The sequence below is a fragment of the Phyllostomus discolor genome, chromosome 1 (assembly GCF_004126475.2).
Source record: "Phyllostomus discolor isolate MPI-MPIP mPhyDis1 chromosome 1, mPhyDis1.pri.v3, whole genome shotgun sequence".
Classification (NCBI taxonomy): domain Eukaryota; kingdom Metazoa; phylum Chordata; class Mammalia; order Chiroptera; family Phyllostomidae; genus Phyllostomus; species Phyllostomus discolor.
In genome coordinates, this window is record NC_040903.2 from 68,459,293 (window position 1) to 68,484,042 (window position 24,750).

At 48.6% G+C, this 24,750-nt stretch overlaps 1 protein-coding gene across 1 annotated transcript in view; it reads left to right on the plus strand.

Moving 5' to 3' along the window:
• The window catches only part of CAMK1D (calcium/calmodulin dependent protein kinase ID), a 399,721-nt gene extending 375,458 nt beyond the window's left edge, over positions 1 to 24,263 (plus strand). Inside the window, exons 7-11 of the mRNA XM_028506742.2 lie at positions 6,999 to 7,111; positions 8,377 to 8,455; positions 14,717 to 14,804; positions 15,737 to 15,854; positions 18,078 to 24,263. Coding sequence (XP_028362543.1) covers positions 6,999 to 7,111; positions 8,377 to 8,455; positions 14,717 to 14,804; positions 15,737 to 15,854; positions 18,078 to 18,196 — 517 coding nt within the window. The 3' untranslated portion in view covers positions 18,197 to 24,263. The remainder of the gene's footprint in view (positions 1 to 6,998; positions 7,112 to 8,376; positions 8,456 to 14,716; positions 14,805 to 15,736; positions 15,855 to 18,077) is intronic.
• The last annotated feature ends 487 nt before the right edge of the window (positions 24,264 to 24,750 follow it).

The window sequence follows — 24,750 nt, forward strand, 5'->3', positions numbered from 1 at the left end:
GGAGGCTGCAGCAGGCCTGTGCTCTCTTCTGGGTCGGAAAGCAGGAAAGGGCAGGCAGCTGATATTCGGTGGAAACCTAAAAATGAAAACATCAAGCACATGGCCCTTGAAGTGGGGTCATTTTTGTTCAGGCTGGGGTCTTTCTGGAACATGCAAAGAAAAAAACTAGCTGCTCATATACAGCCATCTAGTTGAAGCTAAACTTCCAGGTAATTTGAATTCTCATACCCCATACACATACATCCATGCTTTATATGCCAAGAAAGTTTCTGAAAAGCATTCACAGGAAATTAATAGCAGGAGTGGGAATGTGGGTCAGGAAGGAAATTTTCCCTATATTCTTCTACTCTTCTGTATTTGAACTTTTTAACCATGAGCATTAATTCCTGTGTAAATTTTTTTTAAAGAACAAAAGTAAAGATACTTGGGCTCTGCCCTTAGAGATTTGGATGTGCTCAGTTTGGGGAGGATGTGGGGCATCTTAAGGTTTTACCCGTTTCCCAGGTGACTGATAAGCACCAGGCTTGAATCATAGTCATAGCACAGGTCCTGCCTCCTCCTGGGAGCCTCCCCCGAGCACACACTCAGGCTTCGCACTCTCCCCTGAATTCCTGCAGCAGCTGGCATGGAGGAAATCACCCCCCCCCCCCATACACATACACACACCCTGGGCATCGAGGCCAGAAGAGCTTACTTCCTATGCAGCTCTTGCAGCCAGCAGCACCTAACACAATGCTGCAGCTCCACCTCACCTTAAAAGTTGCCTTCTCCAGACTGCCATTTGTGGCCCTTGACTCGATGTCACCAGCTTAGAGTATGGAGGGCCAGGAGGCAGGTGCTGTAAATGCATCTGGCTGGGCCTGAGTAATAGGGAGTAGTGGAGACTGCAGAGAACTGGCTGGATCAACACTGCCTATGGACATTCATTTTCAGTCACATTTGTTTTCAGTCGCTGCTGGCCACACAGAACACATCTGTGGGCCAGATTATGCCTGTGGAAGATCAGTCTTCATCTCCGGTGTCTATACATTCTTGCTGTGATCTTATCCACTTTCCCAGCCTTGATGCGAATGCTGATGGCTTTAACTCAGCATCCCTAGGCCAGAACAAGTCCTGGCTTCAGGCTCTTGTCCTCACTGCCTGCTGGCTGCCTTCACACACACCTGGTCTAGCTCACCACAGTCTGAATGGAATTGATCATCTTAGCCTCTGTGGGATGTTGGCTTTTTGAGTTGCAAGGAACAGATTCTTTCCAATTACCTTAAGGAAAAGGGATTTGTTACACAGCTTTGTGTGGACTGAGCAGAAGTCCCTGACACTGTTACAGCCCCAGGCACCAGACCTTCTCACAGCCTAACCCCTCAGCTGCTCTTTCCCTCCTGCCATCTCTGCTTCTCTCCGTGTCTGTGCTATCAGCTCCCACTCTTCCCAGCTTGTCTTAGTCTTCTACCCAAGCCGAGGCAAGCCCCAGTGTGGTTACTAGAGCTGATTACTGCTGATGTCAGACTGTCTCCTGGGTCCCCACACACTACTGCTCAGAGCTGCTTCCCTGAGCAGGGCCAGTGAAAGGAGAAGTTGGAACTCCCAGGTACTTGGTGACATACATGTTGGGGCCGGCCCTGGGCCCACTCTTCCCCCTGTGTTCTCCACCGAGGATGATGGCGGCTCCAGTCCTCCTCCCTGGATACCTGGCGTTTACCTGGCCTTCACGTCCCGCATTAGAAGACTCTGGAGGCCTCTGGTGCTCTCTCCCTGAACTTCTTTTGGAATCTTTCAAAAATGTTGGAATGTTTGGAATGTTCCCTGTGTCTAGCCGCCATCACCTGCAGCCACCTGTCCTTTTGCCTGGTACAGCTGCTCACTTGTCTTTGTCCCTCAAATCTACCCTCCCCTCAGCTGCAAAGCCATTTGCTCATGTACCTCCTCCATCTACACCTTCCTGTTACCCAGAGGATAAACTGCCTGCCTTTGTATGGGGAACACAGCCTCCCTGGTCTCACCCCTGTCCATTTCACCAGCCTCGTCTCTGCTACTCACTGATGTATCTTTTACACTATAGCAGCAGCTTAATGCTCTTAGATAATTGTTCTTAAATAAACTGTGCTCTTTTATGCCTCCATGCATGCCTTTATTCCCGGTTAATCACTCCCACCTGTGGCCCCCTCTGTTCTCCTATAAAACTCATCCTCTGAGACAAAGCAGAGACATCTGCTACTTTCGGCTTTCATAAAACTATTTCAGTCAATGTCCATGCTCTCTCTACTCATAACAACCTTTGCATACGTCTGTTATTGTTACTACCTCTGCCATTATCTATTTGGATCTCTCTCTCCCACTGGACTGAGCTTTTGAAGGCAGGAACTGTTTTTTATTTATCATCATATCTTCATTATACTTGTATATCAAACCCAGCACCTGGTAAATATAGATGCAAAATAAATATTTGTTGAACAAATGAATGCTGTGCATGAAGCACACATGGGACACTAAGTCTGGATATGCTGGTTGATTGAAAACGATGACCATGGAGTACTGTGAGATCCATGTGGAAATGCTTCGTCAAAGTCACTGCCCGATGACAGCCGTTCCGACAGGTGTACGGTGATATCTTCTTGTGGTTTTGATTTGCATTTCCCTGATGATTAGTGATGTTGAGCTTTTTTTTTCATATACCTGTTGGCCATTTGTATATCTTCTTTAGAGAGATAAAAAGAACAAAAGACAAAGAGTGCTGGAGAGGATGTGGAGAAACTGGAGCCCTTGCACCCTGTTGATGGGAATGAGAACTGGTGCAGCCACTAGGGAAAACAGTGTGGACGTGTCTCCAAAAATTAAAAATAGAACTACTGTATGATCTCTCAAACCCATGTCTGGGTGTGTTTCCAAAAGAACTGAAATCAGTATCTCAGAGAGATACTAGCACTCCCAAGTTTATTACAGTGTTACTCATAATACCCAAGGTGCAGAAGCAACCTCAGTGCCTGTCGACAGATGAATGGGTAAGGAAAATGTGGTATACACACGAAATAGAGTATTATTCACTTTTGTTAAAGAAGGGATCCTGAAATGTGTGACGATATGAACACAGCTTGAGGATATTATGCTAAGTGAAGTCAGTTACACAAAGAAAAATACTACACGATTCCACTTAAATGAGGTATCTAAAATAGTCAAACTCACAGAATCAAAGAGGTGAATGGTGGCTGCCAGGAGTGGGGGAGGGGGAGGAAATGAGGAATAATCAATGGGTGTGAAGTTTCAGGAGAATAATATGTAGACACACGCTCTACAACACCATGCCTGCAGTCAGCAATGCTGCATTACACACTGAAAAACTTGTTAAGAGGGAAAATCTCATGTTAAGTCTTCTTACCACAATCAAATTTTTTAAAAAAGTTATACTCCCTGCCCTGGCCGGGTGGCTCAGTGGGTTGGTGCATCATCCCAAATAATAAAAGGTTGCAGGTTCAATCCCTGGTCAGGGTGCATGCCTAGACTGTGGGTTCGATCCCCACTCAGGGTGCCTATGGGAAGCAGCCGATCAGTGTTTTTCTCTTTCTCCCCCTTCTCTTCTCTCTAAGATCAATAAACATATCCTCAGGTGAGGACTCAAAACTTAAAATACTTTTTTTAAGTTTAATATCATCCTGATATTAAACATGGCTGGTACTTTTTTTTACTACTTTTTTGCTTAATAAAAATTGTATATATTTAAAGTGTATGTGATGATTCGATGTGCATATATACAAGTGCAATGATTAGTTATAGTCAAGCTCATTATCATATTTTCTTCTTCCACTGTTACTATTTTTTTATTCTGTACTATTTATTTTGCATTCTGAAATCTACTCTCTTAGCAAATTTCCAGGATACAATACAGCATTAGTGACTGTAGTTCCTCCTCATGCTGCCCATCAGATCTCTAGACTTACTCATTCTACACAACTGCAGCTTAGTGCCCTTTGACCCCTGGTAACCACTGTTTAGCTCTCTGATTCTGTGTATTTGACTTTTTTAGGTTCTCCATGTAAGTGAGACCATGTGGTTTTTCTTCCTGTGTCTGGCATGTTTCACTTAGTGTAATGTCCTCCAGATTCTTCCATGTTGTTGCAAATGGCAGGATCTCCTTTTATAAGGATGGATAATATTACCATGTGTGTGTGTGTGTGTATAAATAATTGTGATATGTGCATACATATCACAATTTTTATCTATTTATCTGTCAATGGTCACTTAAATTATTTTCATTTCTTGGCTGTGAGTAATGCTGCAGTGAGCACAAGGGAGGCAGGGAGACAGAGACAGAGAGACACAGTGTGTGTGTTTCTGTGTGTCTTCGAGGTACGGACTTCACTTCCTTTGGACATATACCCAGAAGTGGGATTGCTGGACCATATATGCTATTTTTAATTTTCTGAGGAACCTCCAATAGTGTTTTCCATTGTAGCTGCACCATTTTTCCTTCCCACCAGCAGTGTGTAAGGGCTCCCTTTTTTCCATATCCTCACCAACACTTATCTTTTTTTATTTTGGTGATACCCATTTTTACATGGGTGGGATGATACCTCTTTGCCTACCACCACTGTGATATGAGCTCTCTCCCGGCCGTCCTGCATCTGCCTCTGGTACAAGAGCTCCAAGCACAGTTAGAACCGTAGGACGGAGTCGATGGATGAGCCCTGTGAGGGTGTGTGGCCCGTGTTGGGCATGGCTGTTGGTCCTGGGGCTGACAGGGTTTGATGTTATTCTGAACCATACTCTTAGGCTGGAACAACTGGGAATGGCTTTATTTGCTTTGAGTACTGATGGTGAGATAATTTGTAGATTATTTAAGCAGCTTGATATGTAAAATAATCCCCCAGAGGTTACACATGCAGATGGGTAGGGCCAGGGCCGCGGACATCAGTGCCCGGTGCACGGAGGCAGTGCAGAGCTGCCGCTTCTCCTGTCCGCGCCTGCTGCACTGACCTGCTGCCAGAGCGGCCCAGGGGGGGAGCCTGTGGTCCGCTGAGATCTGAGGAAGGTTTTACCACCTCTGTCTGCCCTTCTGTTCTTTTACAATCCTGATTTTGAAATCCTCTTTTTTTTTTAATTTACTTAGTCTCTAAGCTAGATCTATTTCCTTTTCTTCTATCCTCAGTACAGGCACATAAACACAGTATTTTATTACTCCCCCTCCCCAAGAAAAGAGCTAAAACCAGAAGAAATTAGGACATACATTAAGAAAATTGGCACAAGAAGAGCACGTCTTTCTTGGAATTTTCTTAAAGATTCTTTTGCTTGGAAAGAAATCCAAACTGTAAAGTAAAACATACTCCATTGTTAATAGACTAAAATTCAGTTATTTTCCAAGACACACTAACATTTTGCTCTGTCTGCTTTTCCTAATATGCACACTCCTTTTAGTCCAGGTCCTCATTGTGGGAAACATTTACATATCCATCTCCAGGCTCCAGGGTTTCCTGCGCAGTGAAATATGTGCTTAGTGGTTTCAGAAGCACTGGCTCTTAACTCATTTCACCAAGAGCAGCAAATCCTTAAAAATGAAATTTTCCAGGCACTTGGACCCTAAATCAACCTTGTGGGGACAGACGCATTAGAATCCTATCAGCCCGAGGCCTTATAGCCTTTAAAAATGTCATCAGCCAGTCCCCAGCGCAGCCTTGTGTGGCTGAAGAATGACTGTACCAAGGCTGTTTTAAACCTTTATTAAATTTCTCATTTGCCTGCAGCCTCATCCCTTACAGGCCTGGAGTCTGTTGGTTGCTGTTAATTTGTTCTCGTTAAGCTAGTCTCTAGGCTATAGCTGTGTTTTCAGTGAAGTTTGGCTCTGTGGGAAGATTTGGGCTTGTGTTGGGGCAGAACTCTCACTGTGGTTGCCACCCTCTGGCTTGTCAAGGTCAAGTTCTGTGCTCTCCAACTTTGCACCTGGCCGTCCAGAGTCTAGCCCAGCTTTCTGCTCCGTCTGTTACTTACAGCCCCAGCCTCAATCCTGCCCCTGCCCCGCTGTCCCACCCCTGCTGGGCCCGTCTCTGCCCCACGCTGACCTCCATCCAGCACATGCTAGATCTTCCCCAGGGCCTTGACCAGCCAAGCGAATTGGGACAGGGAGTCAGAGGACCACTGTGCCTTAAAACCAGAAAGAATATCGGGAATTTTCTAGTCTGTCCTCTCTATGTTCAGATGAGAAAATTTGGGTTCAGAAAACATGTCAGGGGCCTGTTAATGGTGAAGGGCCCATCAGAGGTGATAGCGGAACTGGAGTGAGAAACCATGACTTTATGGGATGAGTTGTATTTGGGGTATTTAATAAAAATGTCTCTTCCTGTTATGTTTGTCAGATGACTGTTGGTATCTCCAGAACTAGATGTTGCTTACAGCAGCATCCCAACGTCCAATTTAAAAATAATTTTGAAGGAGTTCAGCGGAAAAGGGTGACAGCATTCTAATTTATTCCGACTTCTGCTTGTGCTTATTGCATATTAATAGCAAAACTGTAACCTTTCAAATACCTCGGTTGGGCATGGTAGGATGACAACATGCAGTTTAGGGTGATTTTTATCACACTGATAAAATTTCCTTGTCTTCCTGTGATGATTTGTTAAACAAAATGGACCTGGAAGGGGCCCTAAAATGTACGGTACACTTCAACTGTGTTGGTTTTTCACTGACGCGTCATCTGTAGAGGGATAGCATTACACACGATGTGATCAGTGACATTTATACGTGGAAGGCTGTCTGGGAGGTTTTCAGAGTATAAGGGATTCTGCGTTGAATAATGTGCAAAGAGCTAAGGTGGACTTTTTGCTGTTTATTAGATCACAAATTAACTTCTGTGCCGGCAGAACGTGCGACTCCTTTGCTGAGACGGTCTCTGCAGTGCGCAGTGCAGGGCGTCTCTGCTGCATGAAAAGGGCCCTTCCTTCCAGCGGGCAGTCGGTCTCACCAGCACCCTGGAGCTGCCGCGTTTCAGACCCTTACTTCGTCTTCTCTTCCAGGCTCTGTGGCTACCCTCCTTTCTATGATGAAAATGACTCCAAGCTCTTTGAGCAGATCCTCAAGGCGGAGTACGAGTTCGACTCCCCCTACTGGGATGACATCTCGGACTCTGGTAAGTCTATGTGGCTCTAGCCCGCAGCCCAGGGGAGTCACATTCAGACCACCTGACCCTGGCAGGCCTGGGACGGGGGAGCGGGGTTCAGGATGCTCTGCCCTTGGGCTTGACTTAAAAAGTGAAGGTCAGACTTGGAACAAGGGGCCCAAATCAAGCCGTGGGACAGGGACTCACTCCACCACCGAATCCTAGCCTCGCCCTGGCCTGGGGGCCCCAGGAGTGCTCTCTATGGGCTGAGCACTGTAAGCCGTATAGGCATGCCACCTCACTCACTCCTCAGGACCACCCGTCTGATGGTGTTACTATTATTCCTGTTGGACAGATGAGGAAGCTGAGGCCCAGAAGGTGAAATAACTTGTCCCAAGTCACACAGGTGGTGAGTGGCAGAGTTGGGTCTCACACCCAAGCCCCGCTCCAGAGCCCGCATCTCAGCTACCGTGCCACACCACGTTCCCAGGGAAGTTCAGTGTTTCTTCCTCAGGGGTGAAGGTCAAAACCAAGGCCCCTGTAAACTGATGAGATTTCTCAGGCTGATAGGAAGTGGACAGTAGTGATCTTCCTTCCTATCAGTTCTCCAAGGCCCACAGGAAAGAGCCATGTGGGTAATATTTTACTTCTGACGTGGGAAGGGCACGGCTTTCCCTAGAAGCCCAGGCCTGTGGGCAGTGAGCTGCCTGACCCCGAGAGCCTGCAGATTGCCGGCCTGGTCCACGGCATCATCTCCTGATTCTGTGACCTGGTCTCACGTGTTCTCCGTGTCCTGCTGTGGGGTCACGCCCCATCCTGGGCCTCCAGACCCTCTGTACTTCGCACATGGGTACATCTCACTGCATCACCAGTCCAAGACCTGGCCAGGGGAGAAGATGCCCCGGAGGTTTTGCTGGCTCCGTGGCATCTAAAACACAGAGAGGACATCAGCAAAACAGCTCCCTGTGGCAGCAGTGAGCAGAATGAAAGGCTCCTGGTGACCAAGATGTTTCATCTCGGAACTGGAAGTGCCACCAGCTGCCAGAGGAAAGGAACTTCTGAGCTGGGAAGGCAGGGTCCCCGGCCTGGCATGGCTGCCTCTTCTTTGGCAGGTCCCCATTTGGAGTTCTAAACGTTGGCTTCCCTTTTCCCCAGATGTTGGTACCGTGTCCAAGGTACTGTCACATCTGTGGAGGGCCTGTCCCATAGTTTTTGTGCTACATACAACATTCAGAGTCCGCTGGTATCCATCTCAAGCACAGACCGATTCCTTCTCTTGTGCTCTTTCTGAACAGCGAAAGACTTCATTCGGAACCTGATGGAGAAAGATCCAAATAAAAGATACACATGTGAGCAGGCAGCTCGGCACCCGTGGTAAGAAAGCGCCTACGAGAGACCGTGTATCCACCGCCGTCCCAGGGTAGACCTCCTGTTGGCTGCCACTCACTGTGAAAGCCACAGCAATGGCTGCATTTCACTCTGGCCAGTGGCCTTAATCCTGTCCCCATGCCAACACCTGAAATCCTTTGTTCCCTCAAGCTCACTCTTCTAAATGGACAAGTTGCTAATGACAAGTTACGGGTGCAAAAGCTGGCTGTAGCTTTTTCACTTTACATGACTTTTGGGGGGATCATTTTTATTGAAAGTAATTGCCCAATGAGGCATTAGGATGGGGGTTTTATTCCTTGAGTTTATTACTCAGTAGATAAATGAACTGTTATATATTTTTTCCTTTTCAGGTGCATTTCATGTTAGTGTGTCTCCAGCTCCAGGGGGACTAGCTGGCAGTTTGTGGCATTCTGTGCACATTTTCAGCAGTGCCCTTGAGGCCACCTTGTTTTGTGCCACTTGCTAGATTTGATCCCACCTTCACTGTCCACTAGCTGGGACTTTGGGTTTATGCTTCTCAGAGCCCCATTTGCTCACCTTTCAGTTGAGAACACTGATACCTACGTTACAGGGGTGACAGAAGCAATAGTCAAGATAATGCACATAAAGGGTTTGTACAACGTCTGGCTTATAGTAAATGCTTCCTTACGGCATTATTTCTAAAGCACCACGTGCATCTATTTTGGAACAAAGGCCTGGGGTAGTAAAATATGCCACATGATGAAAATAAATTCTGCCTGGGAAACACCCTAGAAACCCATCCCCTTGTTTATCCCACCACCTGCCGTAGCCTGTCCTCCAGGGCCTCGGGTGCTGGGTAGCCCCCAGAGAGGACCTGCTCAGGGCAGTGCGGTGACCTGGCTCCACAGCACCTCATTTAGGGGGCACCTGTTATATTCTAGGCACTGTACTAATTGCATTAAAATAGCATCTCATTTTGTTTCTTTCTAATAATTCTGTAAGGTAGGCTTTATCTCCATGTCAGTAGTGTAAGCAAAGGGATTTCGAAAGGTAAAGTGACTGAACCAAGACAGTACAAGTAGACAGTGGCAAAACCAGAACTGTGGGATTCCAAAATGAATGCTCTTCGTCAGCAGGCAGATAGGCGGCCGGAAGGGGAAGGAAGGAATGGGCTGGAGGGGGAAATAAATACTTTTCTGAATGAGGAAGCGGTTTGATTATATACCATCTTGATTTTATTTATTTTTTTTTTGGACAATAGGTCAAAGTAGGTGATCATAAAGAGAGTAAAGTTTTCTTACTTTATAAACAATAGGCTTAAAGCTGTAGGACCTTTCCCCCTGGTTTTATTGAGATATAATTAAAATACAACACTAAGTTTAACGTGTACAGGGGAATACCTTGACATACGTATTTATTGTGATGTGATCACCACGGTAACTGAAGTTAACATCCATCACCTTATATGGTTACAAACATTGTTCTTCCCTTGCAATGAGAACCTTTAGAACATAGCACACAGTGCTGTTAACCATGGTCACCATGTCGCACATTACATCCCCAGCACTTGTTTATCTTATACGTGTGGGACTTTGGGGATTATCTAATAAAGGAGGACCATCACCTCAAAATAAGGGAGATGATTTGCTTTCAAACATTTGTTCGCTAATCCAGCCTCACTTTGTGGAAGGCAGGGAGGAGGCCAGTAAAATCCAGTTTCTCCTTCACCAGCCATTTTGAAAAACTGAAGAAAGGAGAGGTCTTTTTACTGAGGAGCCTGGCAAAGGGACAGGTGGGCTCAGCAGAATCAAGAAGGACTTCACAGAGGTGCTGAGCCTGGTGCTATGTGAACCGTTTCACCAGGTCAGCAGGATAGGGTGGGGCTTCCAGCCCAGGTGAGCGAGCGACCTGGCTCACACATGGGGCTTCCACTGAACATCCATCCCTCGTGCCAGCAAGAGCGACAAAGGGGCGACACAGGGGATGACACTAGGAAGGAAGCAGAACTCAGGTTCTGGCGTGAGCCCTGTGTAGCCTGCTTGAGTTCCAGTCCTGGCTTCACCACTATTACTGAGTGGTGGGCAGGCTTCTTAACACTTTGGACCTCCCCTGTAGAACTGAGATCATGAATAACAGCAGTAGATATTTTACAGGGCTTTTCTAGAGATTAAATAAGATAATACATACAAAAAAGAAGAGTACCTAGTGCCTAATAAACCTCCAGTCTATATGAGTTGCCATTATTTTAGTGTTGTACTATGGAATTTGTATTTTTCTCTTTGGACAGTGGGTGTCCCTGGCAGATCTTAAGCAGGGTGATCAGATTTGCATTTCAGAAAGCTCATCCTGGCTGCCCGATAGAGGACTTATGGAGATGGGGCTTGGGAGCATGGCAGAAAGGTGCAGATGGGAGGCAGAGGGAAGGCTGGCCCAGAGAAGCGTGCAGGTGGCCTGCCCAACGGCACAGGAATGGCAAAGACTACAAGAGACACCCCCACGGCCGGGAAACGATAGGTCCTAGGCAGAGCGCTGGAGGGCAGGGTGAAGCACAGGGAGGGTCTCCAGTGTAGGGGGCTGGGCGGAGGATTGTGCTAGGAGAGCCAGCAGGCTTGCGTGAAAGAGAATGAGGAAGGTGTGGGGTCCTCCAGATGGGGATTGCTGGCATGTGCTTTGCTGAACGAGTCTGGAGCTCTGGGAAAAGGTCGAGCAAGAGAGGAAGGCCTGAGTCACCAGCCTGTGGGTCACAGTAGGATGTGTTAGCATGTGAGCTGAACAAACAGATGCCTTCTTCAGAGGTGTTTCCCTCCAGTGTTTTATAATTTTTACTATTTGTTTCAAAATTTCCAAAAAATCAAACATTGGAAAATGATTTTTAAAACAAGAATGCATCTGACTCAGGCATCATTGAAATGCCCCACATGCCTGCCTGTATGATATACCTGTTGCCTTTACGTGAAAGTACTCGGGCGAAGGAGAATGCAGATTCAGCGAGAGCTGGCGGAGAGTGGAGCGGTCGTTCCAGTGGTGTGTAGCTCTGTCCACATCACCCTCCTGGAGTCCGTGGTCTCCGCACATCAGCTGTCTCCAGAGGGCAGCTTCTCTTATTCTGTGCTTGATTGTCCAGCTTAGTCAAGGCCACTGAGGGCCAGGAGAGGCCTCCAGAAGTCACAGAGGCCTTCTCTGAGCCTTAAAATAGGCCACTCCAGACAGGGGAGGGCTCCTCGTACAGGCAGTCAGCCCTTCTTCCAGCCCATCTTTCCTGAGCCCCTCACTTGCAGCCCTGCCTTTCTCCTGGTGGTGCACGGAAGGAACTAGCAGGTGGCTGGCTGATGGCCAGAGTGCAGGATATGGTGAGTGACATGTGGGAACCCACCTCTTGTTACAGGGAAGCACCTTGATGGGGTTCGCTCGTCCTGTTCAGATTGTTCTGAACTTCAGTCTCCAGTTTCAGTGACAAGGAAACCAAAGTGATGGTCCTGGGCATTGGTGCCCCAGGTGTCACAGCACCCCATGGCAATGGCATTGTGCCCACCTTTGGGACCTGGTGTGTTAGCCAGGCCAGGGTGGCACCTGCAGCCCTCTTCTCAGTATTCACAGAGACCCCTCCCATCATCTGTCTCCACCCAGCAAAGCTAGAATTAGGACACAGCCCAGGAGCCTGGGAAACCCCTGCCTGAGACACACACAGGCATTGCCAAGCCTGTCTTAAGCAAGTAGCTAGAAAAATGCAAAATTGGAACCGCAGAAGTAGGGCAGCCTCCATATAAAACACCAGAAAGTGAGGAGAGATGAGTTTGATTCTCCTTGTGTGGAAGAGGACACAGTGTGATTTATAACATATATAATATTTATAATAAATGCCATCTGCAGTGCCGGAATAGAGGTAAAAACTGAAAAGCCAGAGGGAGTAGGAGATCTGCATGAAATGTGACTGTCCATGTGTGTGTGCATGTGTGTGTGTGTGCTTGCAGTGTGTATGGATTTATAAGGAAATTCGCCTGTATTGGAGGTGTTGTGCATTCATAAGAAAATTGAGATGCCAACTAAGGCTCCTTCCAGTTCTAAGCTTCCATGTCTCCTATTGATGAATAGCACTGAAGCCAGTAGCACTGTGCATCAGGAGCATCACACGTTGTCATAGTAACCCCCCTGGCTTATGGTGAGCCGCAGCCTCTGTTCCATTGTGGTGCCCACAGGAGGAAGATCCTGTGCTGTCAGGCCCAGGGTGGCTGCACCCCCAGAATGACTGCCCACCAGGAGCCTGTAGACCACCATCGTCTGCCCTGCTTGATTCTTTCCTAGCACAGCATACCTGAGCACGGTGGGAAGTGAGCGAGGAACATTCCTAAAATAACTGGAAGTGTGCATTTTCCTTCCATCTGAGTCCATGCTCACCCACGGAGAAGGGAGTCTCCCGGCCTGCTCACCAGTCTGTTTGGTTTGGAGCGTGGGTCTGCCCTGCGGCCGTGCTCAGCCCCTTGAGTTCCATACTTCCTACTGCTTCTGTGCAGCTGTTTCCAAGAAAGAGCTGGCCACCAGCGAGTTGGAATGGCCTCCTTTTCTGAGGATGGAGCTTTTACAAAGAGTGTGGGAGGAAATACTCACACAAGCCCGCCAGGAGAAAGAGCCTAATGAAGATGTCTGCAGCCCCCTAGCCTCCTCGTCACTCTGGTTTTGGATGGACTACCCACTCAGATATCCTATTTCTACTCACTGCGTGTGTCTGGGGGCAGGGGGTGATTGACTGTTGTTGGGAGTAGAAATCTGGTTCATGACAGTTAGGTTCTGAGCATCCTCTTGCCCAAGTATCCCCAGCCCTGCTGGGAACAAGTCAGGAGTCTATTTGGGGAGCTGCTTTGGGGGGAACATCAGACTGTGTTCAAAACATCGGCCCAGCCTGACCCAAACTGAACGTCCAGTCCCTCAACCATGTTTTCCGTTCTACAGTGAAAGGCTGGTTATATGGGAACATATTTTTTATCCAGGGAGTATTTCTTGTCTGAATAAAGCATCTTCCTTTCACTTCCCAAAACATGTGGACTTAATAGTCTGCATCCAGGCTCTCTTGCGTCCAGGACCCTCGGGGTCTGGGAGACAACAGGTTTCCTCGCATACCTTCCAGCCAGAAAGGATAGCCCATGTCCCTTGCATCTGTCTGCCCTTTAACTTCTCCAAGATGGAAGGAATTATTTCTTAGGCATCAGGTGTCAGCCTAGAATGTCATGGTTTGCTGAAAAGGAAAGGGAAGATGGAAGGATGCAAGCCCAGAAGACTGAGCGTAAAAGACAGCTTCCTCTGAATCCGGGGGGAAGGCCAGTGGTTGAATGTGGAGGGAGGACGGTGTGAGGTCGAGAAGGGATGTGCGGGAGGAGAATGGGCCGTGAGTGCCCTCCAAGTGATGACCGAGACCAGAGAGGTTGTGAGCTGAGAGAGAAGAGGGAGAGAGGGAAGTGTAAGTGGGGTGGGGGTCAGAGGGAGGAAGTTATAGGATGGGGGGGGGGGACTCTAAGGACAGGAGGTAAGGAGGAAACCTACCTTCTTTTTTGTTAATGGGAGGCTAAAGAACAAGCAGGAGTTACTGCCTAGTAACAGCAAGGACCCAGTTGAGCGTAAAGTGCATGTGGCCACGTATGAGAGCTCATCTGGGAAGTTCAGAAGCAGATGTGCTGGGCAGGGCTGAGCCAAGGCTGGGAACCCTCTCGCTGAGCACAGAGGAGGCGGGGTGTGGAGGAGGTGAGTGGAATCCTGCAGAGCTTAGTTCAGCTTGGATGGAACCATAAGGGAGCTGTGGGCCCACGGGTGTGAGCTGGTCCACGGAAAGGAGGGCCCAAAGACAGCAGAGAGAGAGGAGCCTCCGGCAGGAGGAAGCTGGGAAGAAGGCCCTGGGACAGTTCTGGTGGGCAGACCGGGCAGGGAACACATTCAAGACAGTGGAGGTGAAGCGCTGCAGGTAGAAAGCTGGTGTGGAAGGAGGAGGGAGAAGGTTGTGCTGTCATTGTGGATGTTGCAGGAATGGGGGTCAAACAAGGAGAAGTGAGAGCCAGGCAGAGGTCAGCCGGGAAGGTGCTGGCCCATCCCGGAGCGGCTGCAGTGTGTAGAGCTGGGACCTTGAGTGCGGTGGAGGGGATGTGTGGTCAGACCAGAGCCATGCCGGGGGAGGGCAGCGAATGCCAGCCTCTCTGCCAGCCTCGGGGAGGGGTGAGGACAAGGCTCCCCTGGGAAAGCATGGCCAACGTCAGAGCCCCAAGAAACCCTTTTGAAAAAGCACCTCCGCTTGCGTTTCAGGATCGCGGGTGACACAGCCCTCAGCAAAAACATCCACGAGTCTGTCAGCGCCCAGATCCGGAAGAATTTTGCCAAGAGCAAGTGGAGAGTAAGTCTTGCATTGATCAACCCTCCCCCCACCCCCGCAAGTTGAACCACTCCTGGGGTCACTTGAGTACCTTTTATTCGAAGGGTTACTGTCACCCGTGTTGCATGAAACCCTAGAACCTCATCCAAACAATTTTGCTAATTTTAACCAATAATGATGAAGGCCTGCAGTATCACGGTGTGAGACGGATGAAGGCGGTGATTTAACATTGCCCCTCTGTAAGTCAAAAATGGCAATAGTGCCAACTCTGACTCATTTGCTGCATCTTAGCGTAACCCCATTTTTCTCCTTTGCTGGAACTTTGACTGGCTGACTTGTAATAAAGTGACATGAGGGGAGACAGACAAGAAATCTGAGCTGCAGTCCTCAGTATTTTCTGGTAAAGACGTGATGGGTGTAAGCTATTGAGGTTTTGTGACCATCAGCTGGCTGCCTAAAGCCTGTGTTCTACTCAGCACGGGGAGGTAAGCGCCAGCAGTGCGCAACCATACAGAGACTATTAAATTAATTCCACCAAACTCCTTTGTTTAGAGGAAATGCTATTATATAGAGCAAAATCACCAGTGATAGGAAAATTAAAATTATTTTAAAATGTCATTATTTCAAGGTATGTATTATTATAATATGCCTTTTATTGTAAAAGTCCCTTCTCTTAGGGTATAGAGAATTGGTTTGCATTTATTCTGTATATGTATTATATAGGAAGAAAACTCTTTTTTTGTCTCCACAATATATTTTGATTGGGAAAGGGCCAAATACATTAGTGTATTTTTGAAAGAAGGGACAGTATACATTTTCTTTCTAGAGTATCATGAGAACGTTTTCAGAAGTTCAAAATACTTAGGATAACAGGAAAAATAATATGAGACAGTCTGCATCTTTTTCACTAACTGGAATTATTCTGTCTGCTTTTTTCCATTCTTAAATTGCAGCAAGCATTCAATGCCACAGCCGTCGTCAGACATATGAGAAAACTCCACCTTGGCAGCAGCCTGGACAGTTCAAACACCAGTGTCTCAAGCAGCCTCAGTCTGGCCAGCCAAAAAGATTGTGCGTATCTAGCAAGAACAGGGTTTTGCCACTGACGTTCACGACAGGTCTGGGATAGAGAGGAGGGCACTGTCGTTTGCAGAGTCCCTGCTGTATGGCAGGCACTCTCAACCATTTACCCCATTTAATACTCCTAACAACCCTAGGGCATGATTTGATTTGTTAAATATTTTCCTTTTTATCAGATTTATTGGGGTAATGTTGGTTAATAGCATACAAGCTTCAGGTGTACATATTTATAATACGGTGTCTTCACACTTGACTGTGTGCCCACCACCCGAAGCCTGGGCTCCTTCTTGCACCTCGTATTTGACCCCCTTTACCCCTCCTTGTCCTTCCCTCGTCTCCCCTTCCTCTGGAAAATGCTGTTATCTTTGTCTAATAGTTTTCTGTGTGATTTGTTTGTTGCTGTCTGTTTTATGTCCCACATGTGAGTGAAGTCATAAGGTCCATGTCCTTTTCCTTCTGATTTCTTTCACTTAGCATAACACTTTCAAGATCTGTCCACGTTGTCACAAATGGCAGTATTCTGTTCTTTCTGTGGCTGAGTAGCATCCCATGGCACACATGGCCCACATCTTCTTTATCCTCTCATCCATCAGAGGACACTCAGGTTGTTCCCGTGTCTCGGCTGCTGTGAATAGAGCTGCAGCCAACATGGGAGGATGTAGATGGATAAGCGCTTTCAGTTTTTTCAGGTAGACACCCAGGAGAGGTATTACTGGGTCATATGTGCTCTATTTTTATCTTTTTGAGGAACCTCCATACTGTTTTCTATAGTGGCTACACCAATTTACATTCCAAAAATTAATTATTGTATATCCACACAAACCTAGGCATGGGTATTTCCGCTCATAGCTGAAGGGTCTGCTCCAGGTCCCTGTCTATCCTGACAAAAGCCCCGGCACCTTCTGATCCATCTCCCTGCCCTCTGACTTCCTTGTCATTGTGAGTCACCTTTAAGGGTTGAGGAGCGGACAGCAGAGGCTTGTGACAGTCTGATCTCGGGAACTTTTCATACAGATTTTTTATGAGAATGATCGTTGGAGCTGATTTATATAAAATGCATTGGCTTTGCAATCAAAGTAATTGTAATACTATCTCATTGTCCTTCACCTCAGCATGGAATGCTGGGTCACTGAGCCTGCACTTACACTCTCCTTATATCTCCTTCACTCCTCCCCCCTCCCCATATCTTTACCTTAATCTCCTCTCAGGCCGTGCAGCGCTCCCCTCTGCTTTGTAGCAGCTGCCTCGATCTTCTCCATCAGCCCTCAGCACCCTAGCCATTGAGCACCCATCAGCTTGGCCTCATTCTGGGCATTATGCTTTTTCCTATTTCCCCTAGAAAAAGGTTTCCTTCATCACTAAATAACCCTTCCACCTCATTCAGGAGTGTCCAGCCCTGCCATTTTTCCAAGACTCTCCCCGAGCATCCCTGACCCAATTGCACACCACTGTACATTCACAGTTCAGCCCCGATCCTCTCCACCCTCTGCTGAAAGGGCACCCGCGGTCGATCCTTTCTTGAAGGTTCATACAATGGCTGTGGCAGTGAAGCCACCATAAGCACTTATTTAATGGGTCATCCAAGCCTGCAAATTCATAAGGGGGTGGGGGCCACACTACTGGAGCTGAGCAGCAGTGGGTTTACACACATCCAGACCTTCGACGCCAGCATGCCTGCTCGGGGAGCTCTGTACTGCAGTTCATAAGGAATCTTTTCAGGCCGGGGGCTGCTGTGTCCACACAGGAATCGGCAAACAGCCCCATTTCAATGTGCTCTGGTCACAAATGCTTCTTAGCCAAGAGTACAGATCACACGCCAAGCAGGCATCATAAGGGGGTATATCCCATTCTTTACTCATTCTTCAAATAACGACTTCATGAGGCTGTTGTAAAAAATAAACAGTTCTCATGGCAGTGGATATTTAATACCTCACCAATGCCTAGTACATAGTATGTGCACAGCAAAGGGAACCTATCATATTGTGGTGACTAAACCATGTCATAGTCAAATGCAAAGCAGTTATAATGAAAAAAAGGAGGGAAGAGTTGAGTCTAAGAAGAAAGCATTCTGGTCATACTGTCCGTGTTTTCCTATGGGAAAGTAAGACCTAGCATCCAGCATGGGGAAGTTTGGCCTCTGCACAAACCCTTGCCATCGGAGCAGGGAGTATTTCCTTCTGAAGTTGTGAATCCTTGTGTCCACTGTCCCTGCAGGTCTGGCACCCTCCACGCTCTGTAGTTTCATTTCCTCTTCGTCAGGGGTCTCAGGAGTAGGAGCGGAGAGGAGACCGAGGCCCACCACTGTGACGACAGTGCACTCTGGAAGCAAGTGACCGGCTCTGGAGGTGGGGCCCAGGGGCGGGGCCTCGGGCAGAGCCAGAGAAGGGAGTCCCCAGGGGCCACCAGTGCCACCAGCCACTCCAGAGTGACCCCACCTTGCATGGTGCACCTTCCTGCACAGGACTGGAAGACAGAAGTTTTTTTATGGCCATATTTTATACTGCAATTCTGAAGTGTTCATTTCTCATAGACTGTACTGACTCAAGGGAGCTGATTTAATAGGATCTGGTGCTGTACATATGAATCTCGCAAAGCTCTAATGGAATGAACTTTCTTTGTCCTCTCCCCGGCTTCTGTCACTTCTGCTCTTCTCAGTATAGGCAACCGTCTATGTTGTATTTTTTCGTTAATGACAAAAAGAGGTTTCAACTGGATTATTTAAGTATTGGTAAATATTGTGCATTAGGGTTTTTTTTTCCTTTTAAGATATGTGTCCTTGCAATCCGTACTTCTTGGTTACATGACCTGTATCTTTCGCTTGTTGGTAGTAGAGTTTTATGTTAACCGTTAAGAGATTTTGTTTCCTCCCAGTCAAATTTCAAGGTATTGGATATTTTTTGAGTTTCTAACATGAGGATTGAGAATCTGTGTCCAAGGTGAAGAGAGCACTTTACTCCTATCCCTTCTGTCTCTGCCCCACCCTGGGAGGGGCAGTGCTCTAAGAAGACACCTGGGCGCTTCTGCGGGCCTGTCTTCTCTCTGGGCGCTTTAGGAGGGAACCTGCCGAAACCCTTCCTGGCAGCTCCTCCAACACCTCCCCCACCAACCAGAGAAATCGAGGGGCCTCTCATCATCAGCGTTGAGAAGTTAAGAAGCCTGCTCCCCCAAGACTGAAGGTTGAAGACGTGCTGTGAAGGGGACACCCGCCCAGCAGATGTGTAAGGACCTTCCTCACAAAAGGAACGAGGCACCGTTCCGTTCAAAGGGAACTTTCCACGCTGCTTATTTCTCATGAGGGGGTAACCCATGAAAGCTCTGCTCTCAGCTATGCAGTTTTCAAAGTAATCTCTCTTTCTCTCTGTTTTTTAAAAATGCATTTCTAATCTCTCACTTAAAATGACCTCCAAGTCATGTAAGTTGTTTCTGCATATTTTTACTCTGTTCTTGTACGAATATTATCTGGAAGAGGAGAGGGAAATGGCGTTGGAAAAGAATCCATTTATCTGGGGTGGTGAAGAGAGTTGACTTGCCAAGCAAGCAGGACACGGGCTACAGTGATGGCCAGAGACTGTCTCAGCCAGGCTCAGCTGGCGCTTAAAGCTGTCCCTCTGACCAGGGCTATCAGAAAACCAAAGACCTGTGATGGGGGCGTCACCAAAGGTCCCAGTCTGCCGGGGACTGAAGGGTTTCCCAGGGTGTAGGACTCACAGTGCTCAAACTGGCAATGGCCTGGGCAAGCCAGGCCACATTGTTCACCCATGTGGTGGATAGATGTGCAAGATGAGCAAGCACAGTGTGAGATCCAGAGCAAACCACTTTTCAAGGGGAATAAAAGCATGCTGTCTCATAGAGGCAGGCAGGTGTCTCCAGAAGCCAACTTTGCAAAAGCTCTCTGTCGACAGCCATGCAGTGCCAGGAGCCTGCATTCCGCACGGTCCCTGTAGGTCTGTGTGTCCCTGTGGGTCCACTGTTGTCCTCACGCCCTGCTCCTGCAGTTGGCCAGATTTGGCAGGTCCTATGGGCCAAACAAAGGTGGGCCAAGTGTTTGTCACTTGCACATCTTTGCCTGTGTCCAGGCCACGTGTTTAGAGGTAGCTTCCCCAACACGCGCACACGCAGTGTCAGCAGGTTCAGTGCTCCCTTCCGCCTCCTGTGGGATGGCGGTGCAGGTCACATCGGAGCAGCTCGGAAGGCAGGCAGCGGGTCTCTCCTGTTCCCACACACGTCACAGGCACTCAGCCCCTGGGCAGGAATCCCACTTGGCATCTGCCACACATGCAGCCAGAGTAAAACCAGGCTATCGCTCTTTGAAATCTGTATAAAGCCTGGAAAACTCTAAGATGACAACAGACCCAGTTAAGAAACAAGCATCAACTGAGTTGGATATGCATCAAACCCACCCCTCAGCCTTCATGCAATAAAAGCATGAATCTTGTACATGCAAAGAGAATCTGAGGAAAGGTAGGCATCTCTCCAGGAGTTTTAGTAGGATGTTGCTCATTAACGAGTATAATGGGACATTTAAGTTTCTACAGCATAAGAAAACAAGGAATTAGATGTTATCAGGGGGTGAACATTTGCCTGAATTTGGTACCTACAACGTGGGCCGTGTAGTCTTCAGTTCTTGGTTCTGTGTGTGATACGCAGGCGGTTAGTCGCATTGGAAAGGCAACATTTGAAGCCAAATTCTATTACTGGTGACTATTGTTTTCTGGAGCTGTTATGTGGTGTGCATGTTATATTCACTTCGTCTGAAAGTCTGTCTTACCTGGAAAGTGCAGAACAGCCGAAAGGTGGGCACAGTGGCCAGTGCCCTCTGTGGTTGGGGTCGGCTCCTGGTGGCCGTGCTTGGCCTGTGACATGTCAGGACTCGGTCTCATAGTGCCGTGCCCGGGGATGGGGACGGGTTTCATCCCAAAGGTTGAACTTGACATCAGGCAAGTCCATAGCATCTCAATGCCACCAGATTTAGATCATTTCCTATTGTTTTATGAAGAGGAGAAAATAATTACCGTATGGGAGAACTTTTGACCTTTAGGGAGAACATGAGAGGTATAAGGCTAGAGGTTCTGTTTCAGGTGTGTTTGGTATTACTTATGTCTCATAACCACAAGGGAAGAGAGCCCAGAATGTGCCTTTTGTTAAGACCTGCAGGGTGAGTGGCAGAGTCCCAAGACCCTCGCTGAAGTCTAATTCCACCAACAGGAGCTGAGCACCTCATAGGTGCTCCAGCTTATACCCGCCCTTGAGCCACTGTGTGGCTGAGGCTAAGGGTGGACCTCTGGCCCCCACCACAGGCTTCCTCTCCACCCAAGCCCCCCATTTGGTCTCTTTCACCTTCTCAGAGCAAGTGGATTTTTTCCTCACTTGAATATTACATTCAAAACAGTGTCCTCGAATGGCCTCCTCAGCTGCCTGTCTGTGCCTCCCTAGCTCCCTGACCTCCATCTCGCCATGAAAGCCATAAGTGAAGCTAGCACTTGTCTGGAACAGTGAGCATGTGCCCACGTGCAGGCCCCAGACTGACCGGCAGCACGCCGCTAGCCAGGGCCCGGGAGCCTAGACTGCTCACTGCCGTCCCTCAGAGAGCATGCTGGGCTTTGGGGTGTCAGGCTGGGGTCAGGTAGCAGGAGCTGGAGCTGAGAGGGGCAGTGTCTGCCCATGTGAAGTGCCCATGACCATGGACACCCTCAAGAAAAGATGCCCAGAGGAACTGACAGCCACGCCAGGCTGCTCCCTGCACTTTCACCACCTCCTACTGCCCCTGGCTCCCAGGAGAACAGAGGGGATATGTCCTCTTCACATTCCCTTTTCAAAGAAAATTGCAGAAAGCAGGCCCCCCAAAACCACTCATGGCTCTGCATTCTTGACTATGGCGGTGATGCCAGTCACTTCTAAAATTCTACCACCAGAATGGAGCAGCTCCCCCTGGCACGGGAGCCTGGCCTGCGAGAGGGACCCACTCTTCAGCTAGCTCTTAGCATAGTGTCCTAGGAACTTGGCAGTCAGCTTGGGACTAAAGAAGACACCCTTGGCTAAACAGGCCAGGCACTGGCACTGCAGAAGCACGAGCCATCTGGTGAAAGGGATTAGGCACGTGACCCTAAGACTCAGTTTACCTGCTCAGCACTAATCTCATCCTGTTCATTGCCTACCTTGGTGCCCAGCGTGTCCTGGATGGATTGTGGGTGGGAGAGGGAGACTCAACTTTAGAATGAAAGGCAAGGACAGCAGAGATGAAGGGAGCCCAAGGGACCCCTCCTGAAAGGGGACTGACCCTCTCCCTCAAGGAGCAACAGCTTAATCTGACTAACCCGCTGGGGTTTGACAGTTCAGGAGCAGGTTCAGGCAGAAAGAAAAGACTGTATCCCAGGGGAGATAACTAGGTGTTGTTAAGGCTGTGGCCCTGTGGCCCCATGGCCCCTTGGCCCACCCGGAGCCTGGGCTGCTGTCACTCTCACACTGGAGAGGCCACACCGAACCGTCATCGCTCCAGGGCTGGAGACTGGAGGGCTGGGCCATCGCCTCTGTGCTCCTGCAGGCAATGCCCCCTACTCTGTGTGATCGTCACAGCACACTGTGGGGTTTCCTTTGGAATTGAGAAGGGGAAGCAAGGACTGGCAAAGGGCAGCTCCCCTCCCCACCCCGCTTCCACAGACAGAAATGAGATGCACTCTCCCAGGGTCCCACATTGCTTCTGGCCAGCGAAATGAAGGTCATTTTGACTCAACCAGCGCACGAAGCCTTTGCATGTTCTCCCGAAACGATGCCACTTGTTCTGTCTACTCACACTCGGCAGTTTGCCTTTTCCTTAACACATTCCAGACCAAAACACTGTTTAGTTTGTCTCCAAAACAAATGTATAACTGTACGAATCCACCATTCTTTGCGGGGGAGGGGGGCGTTGCTCCTGGTTCTAGTTGGGGACTTCAAGTGTACCTGGCAGTTGCAAAACAAAGTATTCCTCCAGTACTTTGGCTTTCAGAATCAAAAATGTTCGGATAGTAAAGGCAAATTGGGGAAACAGATCCTAAAAGGAGAGAGACACTTCCTGAAGATTCGAGAAAACTGGTCTGCAGGTGAGCCAGCTACTGTGGACAGCCCACGAGGAGGAGAAAGAGGAAGACAGAGGCCCACACCCTCCTCAGCCCAAACCTCCATTGTGGTCCCCGTGCCCTGCGACCTGCCACCCAGGTGTGGGCGCAGCAGCTGGCCCCACTGCGAAGATGGCCCTGTATGCTGGCCGGGGCCTGGCCCGAGGCAGGTGGGCAGAGCGGCGCCCCAGCCTCCCCGGTACCTGCAGCAGGAGCAGCCCCACTTGTGGCCCCGGGGCCCCACGTCTACAAACCCAGAGGCTGTGCATTTGGCAGCCAAACCCACAGCATGTGGCTGCCAGGTCTGGTTTTGTGGACAAAGCGAAGTGTGGAATGGCTTCTCTGTATCTTTCTACACCAAAGGGACAAACTGTTGCATTCACCCTTTGTACTAAAGCGCTTCTGCATTCACCACACTCATTTTTAACCTTTTGGTCTCCAGGGAACTTCTATGATGATTATGTCTTCTGATTATTTACTGAATTATTTTACTCAGAGGTGATTTTATTTTCTTATTGACAGGAAAAAAAGAAAACAAGAGGAGTGTTTGAGGCATTAGCTGTAGCGATAAAATGTCACCAGGGACTCAAAAGCCCCAAACACTAGATACATTACTTCTCAGAGGGAAACCTTAATCTGGACAAGCTGAGGTTCCTAGGACTTTGGAGAAGGCCTGCACTTTGGGGAGCAGGGTGCAGCCAGCACTGGCAGCGGGCTGGGAGGGGAGGGGAGGGGAGGGAAGGGAAAGGGAGCTGTCTGTGCCCTTCTCCCCAGGACACTTGGCCTTCAGAGTGGTGGGAGACGCTGTCCAAATGGCAACAGAAATGCTTGGTTTTCAAAGAGAGCGTTTATCTTAGTCCCACGCTCATGTTGGAAGACATAAAAGATACATTCCATCCAGAATCAAATTTGGGGCAATTTCTCAATTGGCTTTGGTCACTACACACAGTGTCATCGCCCCTCTTGCAGCTGTCCCAGCACTAAGCATGTTTCCCAAAAGCTTCCGATGTCAAACCCAGGAATGTCCCCGTGTCTGTTATTACCGGGCTTGCAATTGGTTCCACTTTTCCATGAAAACATGCTCGTCCAAAAGAAGGGAAACTGTGCATTTAGTCCATGCATGTAACAAACTCTGCAAGAAGTTTAGCCCTCATAGGTTTGCGGCTCTGCAAAAAATGTGAATGGGCTACGTAGCAGATGATTCTCTGCCTTGACAATCATGTACACATACCAAGGTTTCTATCATAATGGCAACGAGACCGATGACTTCTTGTTTTCCTCCAATAAAGACGATTAATCACCTTTAGATGCGTGTGGTTTGTTCCCTCCCTCACCTTGAGGTGCACGTGGGGCAGGAGGCGGGTGTTCCAGCAGCTCTCTTCCTTCTTTCTGAACTTGGACCTGAAGGAAGGGGTTTGAATTGAGCCCCCAGAAACACCTGAGGTCCCCTAAATATCTCCTGTCACTAGTCCAATGAGCAAGAAGCACCAAGGGGGGAGACAGTGGGCACAGCTCGGCTTCGGGGTGTGTGGAGGGTGCCCAGGTTGAGCACCCTGCGAGACGGGAAAGCTCCCCTTTTCCTTGCTGCTCCAGAAGGTGCTAGAGATGAGCCCAGAGAAGCTCAAACCACACTAACTGGACAGTGACCGTTTGGAGGAAAAGCCAAGGCATTAAAACGCCGGGAAGCCCTCTCTGAGGATGGTGGAGAGGGCTCACACACCCGTCAGTGTTTTCAGCACAGCCCTGAGTTCTCGATGTCCAAAGGAAGGTTCTTTTCTAAGCAGAAGGCTGGC